Source organism: Amia ocellicauda, chromosome 15 (genome assembly GCF_036373705.1).
Source record: "Amia ocellicauda isolate fAmiCal2 chromosome 15, fAmiCal2.hap1, whole genome shotgun sequence".
In the NCBI taxonomy this organism is placed as follows: Eukaryota; Metazoa; Chordata; class Actinopteri; order Amiiformes; family Amiidae; genus Amia; species Amia ocellicauda.
This window is the reverse complement of record NC_089864.1, coordinates 29,805,802-29,823,874: the sequence shown is the minus strand read 5'-3', so window position 1 is coordinate 29,823,874 and position 18,073 is coordinate 29,805,802. Positions and strand designations below refer to the sequence as shown.

At 37.1% G+C, this 18,073-nt stretch overlaps 1 protein-coding gene across 2 annotated transcripts in view; it reads left to right on the top strand.

Moving 5' to 3' along the window:
* Nucleotides 1-24: 24 nt before the first annotated feature.
* Nucleotides 25-18,073, top strand: part of usp18 (ubiquitin specific peptidase 18) — a 36,952-nt gene continuing 18,903 nt past the window's right edge. For both annotated transcript variants that reach the window (XM_066724645.1, XM_066724644.1), the window contains exons 1-4: nucleotides 25-111; nucleotides 9,991-10,087; nucleotides 11,292-11,437; nucleotides 15,131-15,210. In XM_066724645.1, coding sequence (XP_066580742.1) covers nucleotides 69-111; nucleotides 9,991-10,087; nucleotides 11,292-11,437; nucleotides 15,131-15,210 — 366 coding nt within the window. In that variant the 5' untranslated portion in view covers nucleotides 25-68. The remainder of the gene's footprint in view (nucleotides 112-9,990; nucleotides 10,088-11,291; nucleotides 11,438-15,130; nucleotides 15,211-18,073) is intronic.

The following is an 18,073-nucleotide window of genomic DNA, read 5'->3' as shown; positions in this document are numbered from 1 at the left end:
CAATGAAGAAGCGAAACTGAAAGTGAACGCAGTGACTGACGACGGTGATCAGCTGGGGTTCCAGACGAATGAGCACGTCTTCTGTTACACAGGACGAATACGGCGCCCCAGGTTGGTATTATTTACTAGGCCTATATTGAACAATAAATGTTCATATTGATTATTCATTTCGTCGATCTGTATTTCACTGAAGATACCAAGGTCCGTTTTATGCATATTTGAGCTTCACGAATATTGTCGCAACTTTTAAAAGTGTATGTTTCGCTATGCTCAGTTTAGTATTTTGCAATTACTATTTTAATGTAATATTTTTTTTATATGTTGGAAAAACTGCTAAAACATGTTATGCTTAAGTATTGAAAGATACACCAATAGGGAGGGAGATATAAGTTATTAGCATAATGTTCACAAAATTGTATACGTGTAAACCCCGTGTCAAAAATAAATACATCGATTAGTGTTATTTACAGAACTAAGCGTAAACTAATATTTTTTGCCTGTTCAACAGTAATTGTTTTAAAGTCTTTATATGTACAATTAACTACACATAAAGTGTTTAGTTCCTGATAGTACTTGTTATTATTTTCATAGTTATTATAGTACTAGTAGTAATAATAATAATAATAATAATAATAATACATAATTGATATGCAGTAATTCTGCTAACCTTGAACGCTCATAAATGCGTGTGACAACACATTGTAAAGATAGTACAATAATGAATACATATGCAGATAAATACTTCATATTGACAATGGGTATGTATGGTTACCCTATTGATCAGTGTCAGTGGTTCTCAAACTGCTGTACAACTCCTACACCAACACAGCATGTACAAAACTCACACTGTTTCTTCCAGCTGAACCAGCTGCCCCGGTTGTATAATGCGATTGCGTAGTTTGTAGTAACTAAGGTTCCTGCGCAGAACAAGACTCAGTAAATATATATTTCATATGTTACTTTAGTAAAAATACATCAAACTTCCTTGTAAATATTCCTATTATAGTTCCTTTATACTTTCTGTTCATTTTCCAAAGTTACCAGCCAGGTAGAGATGTTTCATTCGAAGATCATACGTTTTCAGATCATGGTCAGTTATTGACAAGTCGATGTTGTTGACCCCATTAATTGGTTATCAACAGTCTTGCAATTCAATGTGCAGACATGTGGTTTTCTTTCCGTTCCAAAAAGCAGAGAAGCGATGTGAAACGATAATGGATACAACATATGTTCACAGTTATACATTTGGGTATTTTGCAGATGAGTCTTGACTGATTCTCACTACGAAAAGTACAGATGATTGTTTCTAGTGACTTTCATTGTCAGACTTCTGTTGACATGATCAATGATGGTTGTTCATATTTAATGTCCATGTCTCTTACCTTGACCACTAGCACTTTCATCTGCTTGCTCTTAGACTTACACACTGCAACCTGTAACCCAGAATCTCAGTTAACCTTTCCTAACAGATTGATAAATTAAGCTGTTATTAGTTTCACAATATTTAAAATAAACAACTGATTGTCAGCAACAATCAAACTGATGTTTTTTGCACAGACAACATTCATACATGAAATTCATATTAAAGTGATAGATTTGCATTTAAGTAATTTAATGTGATTTACAGTTTTGTGTTGTGACTGCAAACTAGTGAGTAGGACTCAGTTTAGTCTCGGTTAACGTGTACAACAGTTTTATGAAATGTGCTATTACAAGAAATTTACATTAGTAATTGAGAAAACCTAAATTAATCTATGTGATTATCAATTCAAATTATATTACATGTCAAAGTTAGAGACATGTTAATTATATGCTCATTAAACAGTAAATTACTTTGTAGATTTACAGGTAGGTTTCCTCAATGTTTAATTGATTTCTGCTCCCACTATATTAACTCTTAACAGGCTAGCAATTGTCATGCACAGACAGTGGTGAAATTGCACAGTATCAAGAAGATCAAGCTCCACAAGAAGCATTTTTAAGTTTGCATGGGCCCAGACACTAAAATTTAAGATTTTTGTATATGTAGTGCCCGGGACCTCAGTGGGACTACTATGGGTGCGAATGAGGGGAACAGCATTGTGGGAGAGTGCAGCCAAACGTTTTTCGAAATACAATGCTTATTTAAATTAAAATGAACAGGTTTTTGTTAATTAAAATCAATTAAAATACACAAAACACAAACGCAAACAACCAGCGAGCAGTGCAGGTGAGAGGATCGGCAGTGGGGATTCTAAAACCAAAACCTGTCTTCCTTGTACGCTCTCGGACCCCACTGCCTCTGCTCTGACCGTCCTCTCACCTGCACAGTCCCGGGAGTGGCCACCCCTCACTGGCTACACAGGGGCTCCAATCAGTGATTCAAATACAACATGCACTGTATGGGGACTTGAGGGGGAGAACACAAATTAAAACGTGCAGATGTGAAATGCGTGTATTTAATTGAAATAAAATATATTGGGTTTATGAAATGCAGACTTTCCCAAGCCTGTGCAGATTCTGTCCAACACTTGTGGAACTTAGTGGGTGCATTTGTGACTTTTTTTGCAAACTAGATTACAAGCATGTGTCATAGTCTGTGCAATATGAAAACAGAGCTGAGAGAGTACTTCTAATTACTACCCTTAAAGACACCTTAATTGTGCAATCTATAAAAGGAATGTTTATAATGTGTTTTGTAGTGGTTTCATAAATTATCAGGATAAACAGACAAAGCAGTAACAAGTTTATTACAAAAAAATAAATACAGGTTAACCCAGGGCTCTCCTCTCACATGAAATGTACAAAATAACTTGTGAGTTGAAGAAGCCTTTGTGTATCTTAAGATAGACAAATAGGTTGTAGTCTTATCTATCAGAAGTGACTACATCTTGTTAAAATACAATTGTACAAATAGATTTACCACATGCATAATAATTAACATAGGCCTGAGTTTAATACTGTTGTAGTGTTTGATCTGTTGATTGGTGTTGGTCAGCCTTCTTCAGGCAGCAGATTGTATCAAAGACCTTGTTTTAAGTCCTCTGTATACAATCCAAGAAACTAGTAATTAAATCACCCAGAAAGGGGTAAATGCAAACTAATGATTGTTTTATAGACGAAACAGAATTAACAACATAAAGAATATAAATTAATGTAAGTACATTTTCCCTCTACTATTTCAATAGCTTTGTATTAATACAAAATCAAACCTTAACTCATTCACTGCCCAACTGTTTTAGAACAGTGTACCCCAGCCTGCCACCACCATTCTAACAGAGTCGGACCTGCAAATGGAGCAGCTCTTTTCCTGTCCTGTCATCTACCTGTCAAATGTCACTGATCTGGAAGTGTTGTATACACAATTTCACATATAAGCATTTCAACGTATTATTATTTCTGTGAATACAATATTCATATACAGTATTTATGTGTTAATATAATCATCATCATCATTTAGCTGACAATTTAGTAATTCACTTTATAGCTGGTGATTCAATCATTGAAATAGTATGTTAATCTCACTTAATGCTGTTTGTAGTCCAGTTTTGTGTGGTACAGTTCAAAGCAGGATGTGTGGCACAGTGCTGGTTTATTAGGGCAGGTCTTGCAGAAGGCTGTTTGCTTTCTTCATGACTTCTTAGCACCCCTTTCAGCACATGACCTCTTCCTGTTGGAGCAGACTCTGCAATCTGGCATCAATTTGTCAATTCTGTCCAGTAAATGTCTCCCTATCAGTCTCCCTGGCACTCCTCTCATTCCCATGGTTTTTGCTGACATTGTGTTCCTGGTTGTGTCCCTGTACTACTTTTTCTCATAACTCAGCAGCTGTCATATTTGCTTTGGTGCTCTGTTTTGAAAAGGATAAAGGCATTTACGAGAGCTTCCTCTTAATTGTGGTTGAAAATGCTGTGGTACCATTTCTCAGATCAGTGAGGAAAACTGTAGTATGAGCACAGCTCACAGTCATGCCTGCGAAAAAGTAGCCCCATCTGAAGACTATGGAACCCATAGACAGTTTAGTTCCTGCTTGTTCTTAGGACGTTTTGCCTTCAGTTTTGCCTTCAGCAAGTGAAATGCATGCTCAATTGGATTCAGGTCAGGTGATTCGCCTTAAAAAAGTCTTGGGTTGTGAAAAGCTGGTATTAGTGTTTTATATAAACTGTATAATGTTTTATATTAATAATAGTATGCAGACCCAGCAAATTAGATTTATCGAGCTAGCGACAGGCAGTTGTTCAGGGCATAACCTCTAGATATTCTTCTCTGTTTATTATGATATTATGAGGAACACCCAAACAGATCAATAGCCCACAGTTGCCAGTTTGCTTAGTGTTTGTTTGTGGTTTATTGTTCTTCTCTCAAGGCTGAAGATGTTACATTATAGTGATTGATTACCTCAATGTCCATCGTTAAAGAAAACTGTGAGATTGGGCAGTTTGTATGCCTTAACAGGAAAACACCTGCTTCCATGTTGACCCCCCTCCTCAGGAAGACAACCACAAACATTACAAGGGTCAGGGACCTGACCTCAAGACAACACTTTTGGAAACCTGTGACTGACCCTGCCTACTGAACCACATGTCATGGATTGTATAAAAGCTGTTAACTTCTGCTGTTCAGGGAGAGACTCTGCTCAGGTGAAGAGCTTCCATGTCAGGGGCCTTACAGGCCGGGCATGTTAAATAAATACATTTATCCTCTGTGCATCAAGACTGGGTTCTTCAGGTTGCTTTCACAGTATGCTTCGGCTCATTGTCCATCTGCACTGTGAAGCACCGTCCAGTGAGTTTTGAAGTATTTGGCTGAACCTGAGCAGATAATATACCCCTAAACACTTCAGAATTCATCCTGCTTTTGTCAGCAGTCACATCATCAATAAATACAAGGGAACCTGTTCCCTTGGCAGCCATACATGCCCATGCTATAACTTGCTTCACAGATGAGGTGGTATGCTTCGGATCATGAGCAGTTCCTTCCCTTCTCCATACTGTTGTCTTCCCATCATTCTGGTACAAGTTGATCTGTCCATAGGATTTTGTTCCAGAACTGCAGAGGGTTCTTTAGATGTTTTTTGGCAAACTCTAATCTGGTCTTCCTGTTTTTGGTGCTTACCAATGGTTTACATCTTGTGGAAAACCTCTGTATTTACTCTGGTGAAGTCTTCTCTTGATTGTTGACTTTGACACAGATACACCTACCTCCTGAAGGGTATTATTGATGTTTTGAAGGGGTTTTTCACCTGGGAAAAAATTCTTCTGTCATCCACCACAGTTGTTTTTCGTGGTCATCCAGGTCTTTTGGTGTTCCTGAGCTCACCAGTGCGTTCTTTCTTTTTAAGAATGTACCAAATTGATTTGGCCACACCTAATGTTTTTGCAATCTCTCTGATTGGCTTGTTTTGATTTCTAAGGTAAAACTGAAGGCAAAACGCCTCAAGAACAAGCAGTAACTAAAGACAGCTGCAGTACAGGCCTGGCAGAGTATCACCAGGGAAGAAACCCAGCATCTGGTGATGTCTATGGGTTCCAGACTTCAGGCAGTCATTGACTGCAAAGGATTTGCAACCAAGTATTGAAACTCACAATTTAAATAATGATTGTGCTAGTTTGTCCAATTACTTTCGAGCCCTTAAAATTGGGGGAACAGATATAAAAATGTATGTAATTCCTACACCGTTCAGCCAATTTTGATGTAACTACTTTCAAATTAAAGACAAAAGTCTACACTTTAAGAACATATTGATTGTTTCCTTTCAAATTCATTGAGTCCAATCAGTGGGGGGCACACATCGGCTGTTCGTCTGGAGACGAGATTGCCAGGCAATGGTTCGAGGTCATGGTTTGTCTTATCTGAGAGAACATTCCTGAGGAAGAGATGTAAACGACGGAATGGAGTCGCACCAAAACCAATACTAGAACAACAAAACAGTGTGAGAGACACACTTAAGCAGAGAAAGAGATATATGATTATGTATACATTGCAGGATATATACTTTTGTTCATATGCTAAGCTAGCGTACATTTTATGATATTTAAAACTTTAGCAAGATCTCAGGGTCTTCACTGTGCCAACGTACTGACTAGTATTAAAATGTGAAACCTGTTTAAAGTAGCCTACAGCCACCACACATAACTATCTTAATTGGTTGTATATAACTCCACTATTGGAATTAGTCACAAATAAATTTGGAAATAATAAGAAATAAGAACAAATGTGTGTTTGTGTTTTATGCCTCTCATGATAACTGAATGCACTTATAATTACATTAGCTCATGTGGAGAACGTATGAGGGAGCAAATTGTGTGTGTGTGTCACCCTGCAGCATCTCCGCCTATGTCGGGGTTGCTGTTGCCAGGTGTACTGTGCAACATTACTGTCCAAATTATTATTATTATTATTATTATTGTTGTTGTTGTTGTTGTTGTTATTTCTTAGCAGACGCCCTTATCCACTGCGACTTACAAAACACAAGAGCATTAGAAAAGTGCAATACAGTCTAAAATTACAAATGAAAACAGTACAAATTTGTATATGTGCCTAAGAAAATGTACAATTAATACAAGTCCTACATCCTAGATTTGTGAGCTAATAAGTGTAGACAAGATATAGTCATAGTTAATAGCTCAGGGGAAGGGAATAGGGGCAATCAATATAAACAACACGAATAATGACCACAGACACGCTGCATGCTATGTTTCCTATGTATGTATTTATGTATGCATGTTTGCCTGTATTGTCATTCTGTAAAAGAAAACCTGTTAGGAACTTGTTCTGGTGAAGCACACTTACAACCATAAATAAAAACATACAACGCCATTGTTGACTGTGCGATGGAATGTCGCTGTTCAGACGCTGTCCAGTTGCTGTCCCCTGAAATAGTGCTGTGCGTGGAGTTAACGCCACCCTTTTCAACGCGTTATTTTGCACATTGCAAACCTGCTTTTTGCGTGTTGCACAGCACGAATATTGCAAGAATCATGCATAATTTAAGCCACTGCTTCCATTTTGCTCCTTGGATACAATTAAAGGTTGATCGGCACTGAATGGATTGAACCGCGCAAAACGGGGTTTTGAATATGCCAAATAATACGCATTTTTGCGCGATAGCCATGTGCGCCACGCAAACCCCTCTGTGCAGTGCGCAAATCCTATGAATATCTAGCCCTACATCTTTTGTTGCGTCTGTATGAATAGTACATGTTTGATGTGTCGCTAGACTTGATTAATAGACATGGTTTAATTTTCCTCAGTTGGGAGAGCTTTGTGTCAAGATTGTGGCAGACATATCCAGCAGCTGGTTTCACAGCAATACCTCCTTTATTTCCATGAGTTTGATGTCATATACCACGCGATCAGGTGAGCAATCATTGTGAATGATGACTAATATAGGCTGGTGGGACTGTGTGGGTGGGTGAAGGATTCCTAATTCTCAGCAAAATATAAAAAAGACAGTAGTTCATACCCAAAAGTCTTTGCATTTCAGATTCAGGGCTAAGCCAAATATAAAACTACCAAAACAAATATTTGAATCGCAAAATACAAACCTGTATCCTATCATGTTATAATTTTGTTTCTACTCCACTTTCTACTACTTATAAATCAAAATGAGAAAGTACATGTTTGTAATTTATGATTTGAGGGGAGGTCAAAATTTTGATTGGGTCTAGCCATTTGACTGAAAATGTATAATTAGGCATTAGACTTAACTGTTGTAAAGGAGAGGAGCACAAATTACACATGGTTACGAACAAATATATATTTCTTAAATGACAGTATTGAGGCCTATTCAGTGTCATCTCTGTAGAATTAGAAAGGTGTATGTGTCGTTGTCTTGTGGGAGTTGTCAACCTGAATATTTTAAGGTCAGTGGCGAAAATTTATGTATTTTAAAAATGTAAGTTGCCTCCAAATTTCAAGAACATTTGAAATGTGGCTGGAAATGTTGATAGTGACTGGGTATGGTATCTTTACCAGAACAAAAATGTTGTTTTTGACATGTGTTTTCTATGTAGTAGCAGCCATCAAAATTTCAAGAACATTTCATAATTATTTTGTTTTTACAGAAACCATGTAGACTAACATTGTTTTTGGTCAACATTAGTCCAGACTAGTGAAAACTGCAGAACTGTCATTCACAAAACAGAAGTACAGTTAAGGAGTAGAGAAATGCAATGAGCAGGACAGGTGGTGTCCCTTCATTTTTGAAGAGTGAATGAAATTAATACCCTCACAATAATACAATAAGGACTTTTTCCTTTAATGTTTTAAATGTTCTGTTGTATACATACCCTGATATACAGTGAGGGAAAAAAGTATTTGATCCCCTGCTGATTTTGTACGTTTGCCCACTGACAAAGAAATGATCAGTCTATAATTTTAATGGTAGGTGTATTTTAACAGTGAGAGACAGAATAACAACAAAAACATCCAGAAAAACGCATTTCAAAAAAGTTATAAATTGATTTGCATGTTAATGAGGGAAATAAGTATTTGATCCCCTATCAATCAGCAAGATTTCTGGCTCCCAGGTGTCTTTTATACAGGTAACGAGCTGAGATCTCAGCTCGTTACCTGTATAAAAGACACCTGTCCACAGAAGCAATCAATCAATCAGATTCCAAACTCTCCACCATGGCCAAGACCAAAGAGCTGTCCAAGGATGTCAGGGACAAGATTGTAGACCTACACAAGGCTGGAATGGGCTACAAGACCATCGCCAAGCAGCTTGGTGAGAAGGTGACAACAGTTGGTGCGATTATTCGCAAATGGAAGAAACACAAAATAACTGTCAGTCTCCTTCGGTCTGGGGCTCCATGCAAGATCTCACCTCGTGGAGTTTCAATGATCATGAGAACGGTGAGGAATCAGCCCAGAACTACACGAGAGGATCTTGTTAATGATCTCAAGGCAGCTGGGACCATAGTCACCAAGAAAACAATTGGTAACACACTACGCCGTGAACGACTGAAATCCTGCAGCGCCCACAAGGTCCCCCTGCTCAAGAAAGCACATGTACAGGCCTGTCTGAAGTTTGCCAATGAACATCTTGAATGATTCAGAGGAGAACTGGGTGAAAGTGTTGTGGTCAGATGAGACCAAAATCGAGCGCTTTGGCATCAACTCAACTCGCCGTGTTTGGAGGAGGAGGAATGACCACAAGAACACCATCCCCACCATCAAACATGAAGGTGGAAACATTATTCTTTGGGGGTGTTTTTCTGCTAACTGCACCGCATCAAAGGGATGATGGACAGGGCCATGTATTGTCAAATCTTGGGTGAGAACCTCCTTCCCTCAGCCAGGGCATTGAAAATGGGTCGTGGATGGGTATTCCAGCATGACAAAATCCCTCCTGAGATGTGTGCAAACCTGGTGGCCAACTACAAGAAACGTCTGACCTCTGTGATTGCCAACAAGGGTTTTGCCACCAAGTACTAAGTCAAAGGGGTCAAATACTTATTTCCCTCAATAACATGCAAATCAATTTATAACTTTTTTGAAATGCGTTTTTCTGGATTGTTTTGTTGTTATTCTGTCTCTCACTGTTAAAATACACCTACCATTAAAATTATAGACTGATCATTTCTTTGTCAGTGGGCAAACGAACAAAATCAGCAGGGGATCAAATACTTTTTTCCCTCACTGTATATATACTTCTGTTATTATTATTATTATTATTATTTATTTCTTAGCAGATGCCCTTGTCCAGGGCGACTTATGACTTACTTACTTAAGAGCAATACAAAGTGCAATAATACAGTGCAGTTCAAGGCATAATACATTTTACAAATGTAGACATTTACATAAGCATATACGAGATATACAGTAACAATATATGATGTCTTACATCCTAGTTTCACTCCAAGGTTTCTATTATCAACATATATTTGCTTCCATAGTGTTATTTTGAGTTATTGACATATCTCCTATCTTCCATTTTTTAATTAAAAAATGTTTTGCTAATTGAAAATAAACAAAGAAAAAAAATATATATTTCATTGTTCACAGGTCTTATGGGACTTTCAAACTATGGACTGTCGTGCTGTGTGAATTCACTGTTGCAGTCATTCTCTGCCACACAGGAGTTTACAGAGCTACTGAATAGGTATGTTGAGGGTTCTTTATCAACTTGCAAAAATAAGTTTTTTCCATCTTGGAATTGTCAATAATAGAGTAGAATTGTTTCCCCACCCAAATTGTAAAGCACCACACAAATGTAAAGCAAGAAAAGCTGCAGACATACATAAAGCAAATGGATACTGCAAAATATGTTTTGATTCATTTTATAAGGAGGCAAATTCAGCAAGTTTCTTGGGAGTATATGTTATTGATACAACAATGAAGCCAATGAAGCACAGTTATGATTCCATATATTTTACTAAAAAACTGAAATTTCTCTACTATGATAAGCCATAAGCCAAGCATAGAAAAAATGATGTATTTGTAATGTATCAGAGACTAACAGAGGTTTATTCAAGTGTATACTCAACCAAAAGGTAGGACAGACTTTGCAGAGACTGAAGTGCAAACGGGGGTTTAAGTGCAGGGCAGAGTGGAGTCAGTGGAGCTTGTCCAGACTTGGCTGAGGAACCAAGCCAGTCAGATAATAACACATACAATTTAGTTTCTCCTGCTTTATCTTTTGATTATTCTTGAAAATAGTTGAAACTTATTGTCTTGTTTCAACTGTGTGGCGTTTCTGTGCTCCTTACCTAACATAAAAATAGTTCCTACTGGGTAAGGTGCATAGAAATGCCAGATGATTGAGAAAACAACAATCCAAATTGTAAGTGCTTGTGTAACTCAGCACTTTACAGGATATATATTTGTAATAGTGACCCATATCCCATTTTGTCAAGGGACAAAAATATTTATTAATGTGACATGGTGTGGGGTGTGAGCCATGTCCGGTCATGGTCGGGGCTTTGGTTTTCTGTAATATGGTGTTATTTTGGAGGTTTGTTTTCCAAGGGAGGTTGTCAGTCAAAGATAGGTCATGTGCCTTGTGATTAATCAGTCTCTTTCTCTTTTCTCCCTACATTCAATTTACTTTCTCGCTGATTTGCCCTCCATGCTTTTCCATACAGATACTGTGCATCGAATGTTGATTGTGGTGTGCTTTTATGTGGATGCTTATTGCTAAACGGGTGTGTGTAATTTAATCAGCTGGGCAGGTGCGTGATGTGGGAAATAAGTGAAACCGAGCAGTCCTAAAGTACCGCACTTTGAATACCACTCCTCTCATGCTGACACATTATGTAAAGTAAAATGTATTTAAGGTCAGTTTCTTCTGGCTTGGTTTGTTTTAGATGGCAGATGTCTGATACAGACATCCCAGAGGATTGCAATACTCCACTTCAGCTTCAGCGTCTCCTTAGGAAGATGCAGAGTGACAAGTCACATACAGCACATCATGAAGACTTTCTACGGTGCCTGGACAGGAATCACATTCAATGTACTAAAGTAGTCTCTTCTATTTTCTTTCTCTAATCTGTGGTGTTTGAGAAGGTTACATGACAATACAACAAAATAATGAAAAAGTAAGTCCCATTACAGAGTAGACCGTAACAGCAATTTCCATATATACAGTGACATGCCATAACCACACCAAGTATTACACTGAGGACAAAAATGGCACATGCTTTATGTAGGACAGTGTAAAATTACAATGCAAACAAAGCCTGTCCTGTAAAAAGCATCCTGGTCACAGCACATTAACCCTAGTAAGACCCAACAACTGTATATACTGTTTATTATTGAATAGCAATGTATTATGATTATTATTAAGTTTGTGTCATGTTAGACACATTTTGTTTTTATTTGTTCGGACCCGCCCCCTGCGTGCGATTGGTGCCTCCAGAAGGCCAAAACCCGCCCCCTCTGGTGATTGACAAGAATTAAAAAGAAGTTCGTTTGCCAAGTGAAATTGAAAGATCATTTGCCAAATGAAACTGAAAGATCAATTGGCAAATGCAATTGAAAGATCACTTGGCAAACAGCGCAATAAATTAATTAATTGATTTATGAATTGATTAATTAATTTACGAATTGACTAATTAATTTACGATTTGACAAATTAATTTATGAATTAATTTATGAATTAAAGATTTAATTTTGACCCTTCTAATGCTCCATAGGTACTGGTACTACCACCCACCACTAGACTCACATCATTTTTAGACTTCTTTGTGTTTGGATTAGAGAGGCACGGGGAAAAAACAATACATCTTTCACAGTTTAGCCAACATTAAATTTACCTCGGCTCTCAAGCTGAGAATTTCCAACACGGGGAAGATTGGGCGAGTTCTTCAGTCAAGGTGCTGTGTAGATTCTGCGCAGATCGAGTGATATACCAATAATTCTCAGTGCCAAAAACCCTTGGTGTGTGATGATATACAGATCACATGTTATGTGCAGAATCTGCTCATGGGCTTCATTTAAGAACTCACCGACTTATTTGGCTGCCATATGCGGCATGAGGACAGATGTGGAAAGCTTAAGGTGGACTCGTGTCACTGAAGTTAGTTCTGCATGAAATACAAAAGATGCAATAGTCTAGCAAAACTCACGGCATTGCAATACAAGTCAATGGCATGGAAAAAGTTTGTATTCGTTATTTTTATTGACTAAATGTTAATAGCTCATCAGGTGGGCTAGTAATTCATATTTGTCACTCACACTGTCTTTAAAATACTCACCAGGGGCGACCAGGTGACCTTAATTTCCAGACCTGGCAAACACCATTCTTTGACTACATGCTTTATTTCAATTCTCCTTCAGAACTACCTTATCTCTTCTGCAATCTGTTTTAACTTCATAATGGGTAAATATGTTTTTAACATCTACTTTCTACAGAATTTCCCTGATTTTAATTTTGTAAAACCATGGGGGGTTGCCACAGTGTTGGGTTCTTGAAATAGGCAGGGTCTAGGGAAACAGACACAGAAGAACGGGGATATGATTAAAATGGTGAGATTATTATTTACAGTGCATGGGTGAAGCAAATATAAGAAAAAAAAAATGGTTCTCATTTTGTGGTCCCTCTCTAAACATTAAACACTAAATAAACCAACACAAAGTGACAAGCAAACAGTCCCAAATCACATAACAAATCAAGTCCAAGTCTGAATGCAAAAGTTACCAAAGGTCCTCTCAATTACACTGTTCTCTGCTTTCTCTTTCTCCTACCCTACTACCATTTTATCCTACCCTCCTTGTTTAACCAATCCAAGGATCAGCCAGCATTTGCATTCCACCTTGCCAAAAGATTAAAAAGCAATGAACAATAATGTAATCTGAAATGTCCTTTATTGAAACATTGCATGAAAAATATGTATTTCCCAATGAAGAGAAACTATAGTCATTTGAATCTAAATTGGGAAACCTTAACAGAGTTCATATTGTAACCTTGCTTAAACAGGCTGTTCAAGGAATGTTCAATAGTGACTCATACTATTATTTTAACAATAACATTTTTATTGCACCTGCTCTGCTCTGCCATCCTAGTTGTTGTTGACAGTGAGTTTCCAAGCTATAACCCCTTGCTATGTAGTACAACAGGCAGTTCAATAACAACAGCTGACAAACAAAACAAACTGTGTAACATGACACAAACTCAACAGAATTGTATTATTAATAATATTATTATTATTATTATTATTATTATTATTATTATTATTATTATTATTATTATTATTATATGTAGTATTACTATTATTTGTATTATTCCATAATGAAGAGTAAATACAACTGTTGAGTCTTAATAGGGTTAATGTGCTGTGACTGGCATGCTCTTTATTACACTGTATTAAATGTCAATATGCTGTATACACTCACCTAAAGGATTATTAGGAACACCTGTTCAATTTCTCATTAATGCAATTATCTAACCAACCAATCACATGGCAGTTGCTTCAATGCATTTAGGGGTGTGGTCCTGGTCAAGACAATCTCCTGAACTCCAAACTGAATGTCTGAATGGGAAAGAAAGGTGATTTAAGCAATTTTGAGCGTGGCATGGTTGTTGGTGCCAGACGGGCCGGTCTGAGTATTTCACAATCTGCTCAGTTACTGGGATTTTCACGCACAACCATTTCTAGGGTTTACAAAGAATGGTGTGAAAAGGGAAAAACATCCAGTATGCGGCAGTCCTGTGGGCGAAAATGCCTTGTTGATGCTAGAGGTCAGAGGAGAATGGGCCGACTGATTCAAGCTGATAGAAGAGCAACTTTGACTGAAATAACCACTCGTTACAACCGAGGTATGTAGCAAAGCATTTGTGAAGCCACAACACGTACAACCTTGAGGCGGATGGGCTACAACAGCAGAAGACCCCACCGGGTACCACTCATCTCCACTACAAATAGGAAAAAGAGGCTACAATTTGCACAAGCTCACCAAAATTGGACAGTTGAAGACTGGAAAAATGTTGCCTGGTCTGATGAGTCTCGATTTCTGTTGAGACATTCATATGGTAGAGTCAGAATTTGGCGTAAACAGAATGAGAACATGGATCCATCATGCCTTGTTACCACTGTGCAGGCTGGTGGTGGTGGTGGTGGTGTAATGGTGTGGGGGATGTTTTCTTGGCACACTTTAGGCCCCTTAGTGCCAATTGGGCATCGTTTAAATGCCACGGCCTACCTGAGCATTGTTTCTGACCATGTCCATCCCTTTATGACCACCATGTACCCATTCTCTGATGGCTACTTCCAGCAGGATAATGCACCATGTCACAAAGGTCGAATCATTTCAAATTGGTTTCTTGAACATGACAATGAGTTCACTGTACTAAACTGGCCCCCACAGTCACCAGATCTCAACCCAATAGAGCATCTTTGGGATGTGGTGGAACGGGAGCTTCGTGCCCTGGATGTGCATCCCACAAATCTCCATCAACTGCAAGATGCTATCCTATCAATATGGGCCAACATTTCTAAAGAATGCTTTCAGCACCTTGTTGAATCAATGCCACGTAGAATTAAGGCAGTTCTGAAGGCGAAAGGGGGTCAAACAGAGTATTAGTATGGTGTTCCTAATAATCCTTTAGGTGAGTGTATATATACATATACATATGTTGTTTATCCCACTGGATCTCGAAGACTTACTCCTGTTTGTTTATTTTCCTGAAACCTGTATTCTTTTCCAGTATATGTACAGCATGATGTGGATGAAGTGTTTCTTTCAATATTGAATCTCATACAACAGCAAATAAGCGATAAGGAGTTGGTGAGTACACTTTTGGTGAAATCTAACAATAATCATATTAGGAAGGTTTACAAATATGTCACTATCCCACCTTCAAAATATTAGAAAGTTTGGAAGAAAGTATAAAAAGTTGCAGATGTATAGTCTCACCAATTAATTAAAAAATAAAAAATAATAGTAGGGATAGAGTTGGACCATTTCACGTTATAAATATGTTTAGGGAGTAAAGTGGTATTTTTCCTTCACTAAACACAAATGAAAAACACAGAAACATGAATACAATGCAAATATTGTAACATACCGGGTAATATAACATGTAAAAAGTAATACAATTATAACATAATACAAAGTAATTGATTTGTAGTTCAATGAAGGTTTTATTTTATTTGTTTATTTAAAATATTTAATTTGGTGCATAAATTAAAAGTTGCGTGTCAGATAGTAGATAGAAAAGCATATATTGCGCTATGTAGACTACCTTGACCAAAATGATCTGCACAGAAAACAACAAACAACAACAAAGTAATGCAATAAAAGGTTAGGAACAGACACAATATTATATATCAATATGTTATGTTTATAATAGAAATACATTTTACAAAATGATAGACAGCGTACGAAGTTTGATCATCGAAGCCCGAGAGCCATGAGAAGGGATGCTTTGTGTGATATGAAAGTTGAAGTAACCACTGATCTAAGGTATCGCTAAGGAAGTGTCTGAGAATGACTATATATAGCTATGTATTTGCATCATGTCCTCAATGGCGTTCTGTTTTAGGATAAACCCGCTAAAGAAAAAAGAAAACATATCAGCTGGCTTACTTCAGGGATTTCAACATATTTCATGAAATGGGAAGCGGTCATCATTAAAAAATAAATATAATAATTAAAAATAAAATGTTATTGTGTAGGCCTTTGTATTTTGTATTTAAAAGTGTCTGCATTCAAATTGTCATAAATGTGTGTATAGTAAGAAGATAAATTTTGCTCTGCTTTAGATTCACTTCTTGCAAGGGTCAGTTTCGATACAATTCGATACATGTTCAGATAATTATTTTAACTGTAATAGTATGGGTTTCTATACTGACTGTGAATGCCATAGATAATATATCAACACATTCATTTTAAATGAACAGGCCAAATTAAAAAGGAATGAAAGTGAAAGGGCTTTTATACCAGCAGGAAACAAAACACAAGTAAACATAGGCAAAGGTTAACACTCCCCAGTGTTGAGAGAATGTTAATTTCCTCCCCCAATAATGTAGGTGTAGGGATGTCCCCTCCAATGAAATCAATAACAATAATAATAATAATTGGTCATCCAAATATGCACTGGATTCGCTTATAGGGGAACTCCACTGAAAATCCATAATTTCTCAGGTTATTCTATAAGTAGAGACATATTCTGTGGAGTGAGCTTATTATGTCCAGCTCATTATATGTACTAGACATCAGAGATCGAGAAATCAGGTGCTCTGGAGCTGCTTTGCTGGAAGACAATGGGGAAAATTAGAAAAGTCATACAAATCATTAAAAACGAACATTTTATGAATGTTCGATGGCCCCACCACTCTATTTTTCTGAAAGAACCATTGGTTTGTTGTCATTAAAATTTTATTTCACCACCCAGAACTAGGTATTATTAGATTATTATTTTAATCGAGAGACTGCCGTGTAAGCTACAGCGGAGTGCGAACTGTGCACGCGCATTCTCCAAAGGGGAAGCTCTGTTACTCTTCTTCAGTCTTCTCGCTTCTCGCATGCATAACATGTAATTTTTTTAATGATTTGTGTGATTGTTCTGATTTTCCCCATTGACTTCCAGCAAAGCAGCTCCAGAGTTAGCATTTGATTTCTCGCTCTCTGATGATTTCTGGTACATAGAATGAGCTGGACATGATAAGCTCACTCCACAGAATATGTTTCTACTTTTAAAATAACCTGAGAAATTATGGATTTTCGCTGGAGTTGCCCTTTAAGTAAAATAAATAAAAAATACAAAAATGTATGCATTAGTTTTGTTAGAAGGACTGTCAAATGTATTTTTAATAAATATAAATATAAGCCTCTGAGTGAGGAGCTGTTTTAAATTAATGTTACTTACTCTTCTTTGACTATGTCTATCATTACCTTTTCTGCTTGTCTTCTGCTAATGTACTATAGCCTAGATATCATATATGATTATTTCTGTATAATGTTATTCATGTAGCCTATTATTATTTTAATTGAATAGCTTACTGGCATAAATTAGTAGTAGTAGTAGTAGTAGTAGTAGTAGTAGTAGTAGTAATAGTAGTATAAACCTCCTAAAAGCCTTATTAATTGCATTATATGTTCATCCAACTCTGATACCGTTGAAGTCCAGGAAATTATGTATATTTAATAAAATATTAAAATAAAATAAAAATAACATCCACACATCAGGAATCAATCCCACAATGCCAGGCTCACAGCACTATTTCTTAACCACTATACCAACTGAGATTCTTTGAAACCTCTTTTAAGTAGCCTACAGCCGCCGCAGCCAATTGTCCTGATTAGTTTGTATATAACTGAATTATGGGAGTTATAGTCCACATACGTCACTAATCATACAGTTTATTATGAGTAAGTTGCTTTTACTGGAAAGTTAACATGTTTCAGGCAAGTTAAATCAATACTTATACATAATCCATGTGCTTGTAAAAATAAATAAAACATTATTACTGTTCATGTTAACTTATATTAAACTACAAGGTGATTTATTATTTTGTTTATATGGCTTACCAGTCAAATCTATACACTAGTATCTAATGTGACATCATCAATACATTATGCAAATTAGCACCAACGAAACTTTGAACCTTCGTTTGGTAATGTGTTCCGAACCTTCAAAGTTAAAATT